Here is an 8,248-nt window from a genome sequence, read left to right as displayed (position 1 = left end):
GCTTTGCCAAGCTTTTTGTTAGTGTAACTTTTGTTGGGTTAAGAGAGAAGTAAGCAGAATTATGTTGCTCATAATTCAAAGCTTAGACAAATGGGACCTTGAAAGCACAATAGTTTTGGTTCCTTAATTTTCTGCTTCCTCCTTGTCTGCTGCTTAAGTGTTATATAAAATTGTAATTATTAATTCTGCTAGAGCTTAGATGGCACTGTGCTTAAGAGTTCCCCCTATTATATTAAATTAAGGGACACAATATTTTTCAAAATTTCATTCACAACATATAATATGTTTTATCTTGATTGGTACATAATAAAAATAATAAAAATAGTATTAGTAGTAAACTCACGTCAAAGTAATGGCAATTATTAAATTGGTTAAGATTTTAGCAAGTGTATTATAAGCGAGTTTGGTTGCCAAAGCCACTCTCAAGTCTCATCAAATTCTTAAGGCTAGTCATCAAAGTTGCAGGCAATATATATAAATAAAATATTGTCATAACCCATCCAAGCATAGCAATTTAATATTCAAACTTAGTCTCCTGAATAATGAGAGCAAAAAGAACAATAATGCAATATAATAATGACACCATAATATGTCAAAATTTCAATGAGGAGTTTTTATCTTTTGTTTACAGTTTACACTGACATAAAGATGGTGAAAAAAGAAAAGAAAATAGGGAGCTCAAAGTCACTATTTTTTCACCATTGCAGAAGTGGAATGGTATGAGATGATGTATATTATGTTCTCCAATTGTTTCTATTACATTGATTAGTAGACACTGTAAACAAAATTTATTCTAAAACTTGTACTAATAATAGATTAGTGTGAAAGTAACATTGCACTGATCGAACATCTCAACAAGATCAAAACTTTTACTGGGTGAAAATTTCACTAATACCTTCATCAAGAAGGGAAATCAAAGAGCAGTAATGGCTGAACCAGTCTAGTCATATGGGACCCCAGAAAGATTCCATCTTTTATTACAAATATTTGCTGGGAACGTGGGCTGTAACCATAAATGACCACACGCGACTGTGACTTTAGACATTCTCTTGTTTGTGTTCTGTATGTATTTGTGCGTGGATTTTGATTTTCTTCTCAATCAATGAGAGAGAGAGAGAGAGAGAGGGAGAGCATGAGCTGTCTGTGACCACAAGTTTTTTAAGCTTGAGTGTGACCTTAGTACTTTCTCCTTTTTGTTTTCTTGGTGTACTGCTCTCAAGAGAGAGATTGCTTTAAATATAATCAAATGAATGAATCAAAGGATAGCCCATGTCCTGATTCCAAGAGCAGATCTTGGAATTTAAAAAGCAAAATATGGTTTACTATTGGTCCAGTACTTAATAGTATTTATTTTTGAAACAAGTGGTTTTTTTACCTTCTCAAAAAAAAAGTGGTTTTTTTAATAAAACTGGACTTATGTTATGTATAGACTTTCTTGAACAAGTTCCTGCTTTACAGGTCTCAGCCAAGGAAGCAATTGGAGAAACTTCAATCTTTTTCTGGACCCATGAAGACATGTGGTACCTTAGGTGGCTCCATAATTATGATAGTGAACTGACAGTTTTATTGCTCTTTTCTTTTTTCTTTGCACAAAATGCTCTTTATCATATATGAATGTATGGTACATATGCAATTATGCATTGCTATTGGAAAAAAGGTTAGATTTTTTTCATGTTTTTGTCTAGCAATTGATAAATGGGTTGGTGGGAATTTTTGGTTTGAGCTTCATTGCTTGGTGTATGTTAGAATTTTCATGAGGTTTTCTTATTAGGTGCTGTAATTGTACAATGACACTAATAATTATGTGGTCCATGTTGAGTTATTGATCTTGTTTTGGCCTAAATATGGTACCTTGATTGACATCATCCATGTTAATCATTGACTTATAAGAAGTTGGTAAGATTTCTAATCAACATTGCCAAGATGTAAATTCCATATCGTTATCATAAATAGAAGAAACAAGAAATTATAATCACATTTTATGATTACTGAAAACTACTTTCTTATTCTTCTTGTCTACTGTATACCCTTTTGAAAATACTTTATGCAGATTAGTTAAACATAAGTAAGAGGTAAGCCACCCTGGAAATTTTTAATTTTTTGAGAACTCTTTGACAGAGATATGTTTCTTTTATCCTTCAAAGTCCAACCTCTATTTCTTAATAAGTAATGGTGACAAACAACCAAGAATCTAGCGCTTTTGCTTCTTATAACATTCATTACCTCAGGTGAAGAAGAAAAGGAGAGGAAAAGGGGAAGAAAGTTAGTGGGGGAAGAAAAGAAGAGCAAGTGGGGTTAATAGGGTCAGTCTTTCACTGAAAACCAGGGAACAATAATCATAGTTTTTCTTCCATTCTATTAAAAATACAGCACATTTCTAACTGAATTTGCTTTATCATGCACGTGTTGATTCATGCTTTAGGCATTCATTATCAGTAGCCGTTTGTATAACAGTAGTCATGCTGTTTGTGTGATTCTCAATTGAAACACTGCTCTACCTAAGCTACAATTTGTTTTCTCAAGTAGGTTGTGTTGTCTTGTTTGAGTTAAAGAAGTCTTAAACCGGTTGTTTATCTATATTTTGTATTGCTCTAGTCTTGGATCAGGTAAACTAATGATTAGTAGTTTCTGTGCACCTATAGTTGTAATGAATATTTTTGTTTCCTCAATTATTGAGCTGTTCATTTGTGGAACCATGTGTATTAAGCATATTTGTTGCTCAAATTATTGAAAAGTTTTTGCTACATCAGCTTAATGTAGGCTCTTTTTCTCTTTTCAATTTATTGACGTGAATTCTTCAAGCTTTTAGCAGAAAACTATGAATTTCAGTTTTGTTTAGTGTATTCTAACTCTTAATTCCCTTTGCAAAGGAAAAGAAGCAAAGTCTTGAATAATGGATGAGAAGCAAATCTCCGGTTTATGTTCAGCCGAATTTGAAAAGAGGAGTGATACCTTGTATCCAATGTGTTTTGGTGTTTCTTGTGCATTCTTTGCCCTCCAACTATTGTCAAGACCTGAATCGGAAGGTGAAAGATGGTCCAAAGTATGTGATAAAATGCTTCAAGGAAGTGCCCAGCTGCTGGGGTTGCTTGTGTGGAAGGCCCAGAGAGAAGGAGCCAGTGAACGAAAGTGTGAGCTTCTCTATAAACTTGAAACTGCTGAGAGAGAGACGGAAGAGTTGAAAAAACTCAGACGTGAAGATGCAAGAGCCACTGAGAAAGTTGTGAGTATCTTTGCTACAAAAGAGCAGAGCTGGTTGAATGAAAGGAAGATGCTCAGGCAGCAGATTGGGGCTCTTTTGAATGGATTGAGAGTTGTTGAGAAAAAAAAGGATCATGCTGTTTCTGAATTGAATGAAAAGTTGAAGGAAATGGAGATTATGGTGCAGCATAAGGATAAGGAGTTGGAGGAAGAGAAGCAGAATAAGAGTGAATTAGAAGAAAAGCTAAAAGAAGCTGAAAATGTCATCAAAGAATTGAGAGAAACTGCAACGCTTGAAGCCCAAGAGCATTCTTCTGAGCTATGGAAGCACAAATCTGCCTTCATTGAAGTTGTATCAAACCAACGGCAACTTGAAGCTGGAATGGGCCGCGCACTTAGGAAAATTGAAGCTACAAAACAAGAACTTGAAGTAGTATTAGAGCGAAAGGAGGAGGCAGACTTGATGGTTCAAAAACTATCAATGGAGATGGTAAAAATGCATAAGGATTTGGAGCAAAAAGAAAAAATTCTGTCAGCAATGCTTAGGAAGAACAAGCTGGATACGACAGAGAAACACTTGCTTTTAAAGGAGGTTAAACAATTGAAGGCTAAGAGAAAGCAAGCTGAAATAGAAACTGAAAGGTGGAGGGCAGTATCAGAGTCTAGACATGAGAGGCATTCATTAAGAAGTATGTTGACTAACCAAGTAAATTCAAAATTGGACTTTTACACAGGGGCAAGAGGGGTGCATCAACATGCAACAGGATCATCACACATTGGAAAGACAAGATCACAGCCAACTGATCTTGTTCTTGAGTATGGGCATATTGGACTTAAAAAGGACAGAAAGGAGCCAGAACTTTCTCCAATCTCTGACTGCTACTCACTGGAAGGAAATGAGGCATTGGGTAAGAACAAAGTTCCCAATTTTCATTAGGATTTAAAATATATGAACTCTTAGCTTTAACCAACATTATCAATAGCGAACTCTAATACACATGTGCGCACGCACACACATATTCTTGATTTTATTTTCCTTTATAAAATCCAGTCAAAATGCTTTTAATTCCTGATTTTGTATCAAATTCTAGATTCTTATTTCTTAATACCTTCCCTTTTCTTGCTTTTTAAGCTATGACAGCTGATGTTAAGCAATTGGAAAGTTGGGTACTGTCAGAAGCTGAGAAGTATGCAACTTTAATTGAGCAAAGGCATCACTTAGAACTAGATGCTTTTGCAGAACAAATGAGAATCAAAGATGAGAAATTAGAAACATTTCGTTGGCAGTTGATGAGCATGGAACTAGAATCAAAGCGGCTGCAGTCCCATATTGAGGGAATGAATGAGGATATGTCACAGCTCAGACATGATAATATGAAATTGGAAGCCTTGTTATTGGAGAGAGAAGAAGAATTAACTTCCTTAAAAGAGCAACTAGCATCACAATTGAAGGCCCTATATTGCCAAAATACTAATTTAAATTGTTCTGTACATAGTCCAGTAATAGCCCATGAGGCCATTGGCTCTGAAGTTATCAATAAGAGAAAACAGAATGAGAGAGAGCAAGAAACAAGGACTCCAAATTCGGAGGATTTGTGTCAAGAGGAAGATGCTGAGAAAGAAGAAGGAAGCTCATCCTTTAACCAGTCCAAGGATGTAGGTTTAATAGCCCATTCTCCTGAAAACGAGTTAGAAGATGATAAGGAAATTGCCAAAGAGCGTCCTGTAAAAGAGGGAAGAACAAGTCCAGTGGATATTGGTGTTACTGAAAAGCTGGCATCATCTAGTCAGCCCTTGAATAAGACAAACAATTCTCTTTGGAGGATGGATCTTCATGCTCTTCAAGTTTCTTATAAGATCAAAAGGCTGAAGCAGCAACTTCTAATGCTTGCGAGACTGACAGGGAAGCAAGAAAGCCTTGAAGATACAAAAAGCAATGATAATGGGCAAATTGGGATCAAGAGTTTCCTTGCATTGATGTCTTTGCTGAATAAACAAGTTGGCAGGTACCAGTCCTTTCAAGAGAAGGCAGATGACCTTTCCAAACGCATGGTAAGCCTGGATTAATTCAGTAAAGTTCAAAAAACTATGACAATAAAATTGACTTTTGGAAATTCAGTGTTCTCAACACTTTGATAGTTGCAAAATTTCAACCATCTCTTTTAAATATCGGTGCTTCTGTTTGGCTTCAATTAGGGCATAACACACTATATGACATTCTCATTGGCCTCTCTTTTGGCAGTATAAAAATGTGGTCATTTACTTATAGTTTCTTATTTATATTTTTCAGCATGAGCATAATCTAAATGCGAGTGGTGGAGATTCTAGTACAGCAAGACCAAAGGAAGAAACTAAAGCACTACAAAAATTCCTAGACGAAACATTTCAGCTGCAGAGACATATAGTTGCAACAGGACAGAAATGGGTGGAAATTCAATCCAAGATTGCTTCTGGATTTGTTGGGGTCACTGAAGAAATAAATAAGACTGCCAGCTTTGACATGAAACGCTTTGCTGACAGTGTCAGAACTCTCTTTCAGGAAGTTCAAAGGGGCCTTGAGGTTCGGATAGCTCGAATTATTGGAGATCTTGAGGGGACATTGACTTGTGAGGGGATGATACATTTAAGGAGGTAGTGAGGAGAGCTAAAAAAAATTAAAGATGAGGCTTAATACATATTAGATAGTCTTGCAGTTTGTAAGTGTTTCTACTGATAACTATATAGTTGAATTTGTATAGTGAAAAAACACAATAATTTTAATGCTATAGAAATGATGTTGAATAATTGTTCTTTATACTGATTTCAAATGAATCATCCATCAACAAGAAATGATTTTGTGCAACATAACAGTCCACCAAACAACAACAATCAAGCCTTAGTCCCAAAGTTTTTGGAGTTGGCTATGGATCCTCAATAAATTAATCACAGTAAGTCACAATTATCCATGTTCACCTTGATTTTCTTTCTTTAATGATCTAGCAGTTCGTTCATTTGATGACTATATGGTTGTTAGGGTACTTTTTTTTTTTTACACCTAATTTTATTTGGGTACCACCTACTTATTTTCAAACACCACTAATAAGTTATTGGGTTTTTCCAAATATTTTTTGCTCTATTATTATGTTAATCACAAATGTTTCATATCTCATTATCTAAAATTGGGTTATGATATAAAACATCACAAAAAAGCCCGATTCTCATTGGCAATATCAAAGCCCAGTTCTCGCTGGCAATATTTAAAAGCCTAAGCTAACTACTTGACACTATTCTATCAAAAGCTCAAGGTTATTAATACTTAGCAAAATACTATATCATAATTATTTCACTTAAAAGTCCAATAATCAACAATGTTTTAAGTTCTTAAACCTATTACTACAATATTACAAGCTTATGAAATCTATCTTATAAAACCCATGGTAACCATTTATGTTACGTAACACTATTCATTTTTCCAAAACCCATGGCAAACATATATCAAGCCCATGGAGAATTATGAATTTATAAAAGCCCATGGAAAGTTATGATTATTTATTTTGGACCTATGACATTTATTTATTTCAACCATAATATAAACACACGGAATTTATATAAGAACTAATGGTCACTATTTATCTTACATCACAACATTCATAATATTTATTACCAAAACTCATGGTAATTATTCATCCTACATGTCCATTATGATTATCTATAGAGAAACTATACAAGTTGTTATTTGAAGCCCATGAAAATTAATACCCAAAATCTATCATAAATATTTCATAAAAGCTCATGAATTCATTTTATTTCTACTAACAACTAAAGCTCATAAGGAGTAAAAAACCCATGGCAAAGCATGTCTTTAATGCCCATTTTGTAGGCTCAAGAATCTCATGAAGTAGGGAACAAGCCAAAGCAAAGAAAGGGTCATGTGGCCCAACTAAAAGTGCTAAAATGGAGAAGAGTTCCAGCCCAAAAAACACCAACAGGAGGCAAAGGAGAGTGGGCAAAACAGCCCTTGTTCATTCCTATCCAAAAAGAGCAACTAGGTACTCATACAAGGGAACCAAGCCTTTGAGAATGGACTAAGGGCTGTCCCATCAATTTTCTGCCACCCTCTGCCTAACGTGAATAATTTTGCCCAAGGGCTGTCATATCAGCTGAAGTCAAAAGGATGAAGGGACTTCATCATCTTCCTCAAGACTGCACCTCCAGCAAAAGGAGAGCTGAAACCAAACTTTAACAAATTGATGCTATAAATGTTAAAAACATTCAAGACGTGATTCATGTGCCAAGCCCATGAATCCTAAAGGGGGAAAATTGGGAACATGTGGTTTGGAGGGCATAAAAGGATTTCCAGCGGAACCCCCTGAAGTAGACTAAAGCTTCACACCTGGCTTGGGGTGTTGAATCTTACTTCTTTGGGGACCAAATCTCAGTTTGTAGCATTAGGATTCATTCTTGATACACAATAATTAAGCTTAGCCCCGAAAATCTTGGCACTTAATGCAAAAAGCTCTAAAATCCCATCATTACCCAAAGAAGTAAGGCACCCCCTAAAGTGAATCTCTTACTTCTAACCAAAAATTCTCAAGAAGCTTAACCTTGATTCGTCATCCCTGATGAGTCGTGCATTTTTTGGATTCTTGCCAATCAATGCTTCTCTAAAACTTTCTTATAAAAGCATACACACCTCAGCCCACTAAGGGGGAGGAGGCCTCTTTAAAAAATTTCTGTCATTGACTATAATCTAAAGAAATTCAATCCCCATTTGCTTTCTTTAAGCTTCCCCAAGCTCTCTGGAGCTCACTCACAACCTTTCTCAGCCTATAGTCACCATAACACCAACATTCACCACCTTGCTTACACCTTCCAACTCCATAAACGTCCCATAACTGACCAAGACAGCCACTCCCTCTGAAACCCTTGGTTTGTTTACTACTTTGCTCGTGGTTTAGCTTTCCTTAAGCTCACCACTCATCATCTTCAGCCTACACTCATCTAATTTCAGATATTCTTCTCACCCCTCTACACAACCACAGCTCAAAAAATGTCCTCCAACTAGACA

At 35.7% G+C, this 8,248-nt stretch overlaps 1 protein-coding gene across 5 annotated transcripts; it reads left to right on the top strand.

Moving 5' to 3' along the window:
- The first annotated feature begins 1,164 nt into the window (after nt 1-1,164).
- LOC115959700 (interaptin) lies at nt 1,165-5,995 on the top strand. Of its 5 annotated transcripts, none has more exons than XM_031078207.1 (4): nt 1,165-1,520; nt 2,871-4,109; nt 4,334-5,253; nt 5,492-5,995. In XM_031078207.1, the coding sequence occupies exons 2-4, from the start codon at nt 2,894-2,896 to the stop codon at nt 5,834-5,836; spliced, it is 2,481 nt and encodes an 826-aa protein (XP_030934067.1). In that variant the 5' UTR covers nt 1,165-1,520; nt 2,871-2,893; the 3' UTR covers nt 5,837-5,995. The 5 variants fall into 5 exon arrangements, with proteins under 5 accessions (XP_030934067.1, XP_030934064.1, XP_030934066.1 ...); XM_031078204.1 differs by having other exon boundaries at nt 1,165-1,529; XM_031078206.1 differs by lacking the exon at nt 1,165-1,520 and adding an exon at nt 1,903-2,303.
- The last annotated feature ends 2,253 nt before the right edge of the window (nt 5,996-8,248 follow it).

The sequence above is a fragment of the Quercus lobata genome, chromosome 9 (genome assembly GCF_001633185.2).
Source record: "Quercus lobata isolate SW786 chromosome 9, ValleyOak3.0 Primary Assembly, whole genome shotgun sequence".
NCBI lineage: Eukaryota > Viridiplantae > Streptophyta > Magnoliopsida > Fagales > Fagaceae > Quercus > Quercus lobata.
Note: the sequence above shows the minus strand (reverse complement) of the source record. Positions and strands in the feature narration are given on the sequence as shown.

Excerpts from the sequence above, each read along its gene's own strand:
- LOC115959700 (XM_031078207.1), top strand. The coding sequence starts at position 2,894 with ATGGATGAGAAGCAAATCTCCGGTTTATGTTCAGCCGAATTTGAAAAG. Across the intron at positions 4,110-4,333 it reads GGAAGGAAATGAGGCATTGG|CTATGACAGCTGATGTTAAG; the intron begins GTAAGAACAAAG and ends TTGCTTTTTAAG. Across the intron at positions 5,254-5,491 it reads ATGACCTTTCCAAACGCATG|CATGAGCATAATCTAAATGC; the intron begins GTAAGCCTGGAT and ends TATATTTTTCAG.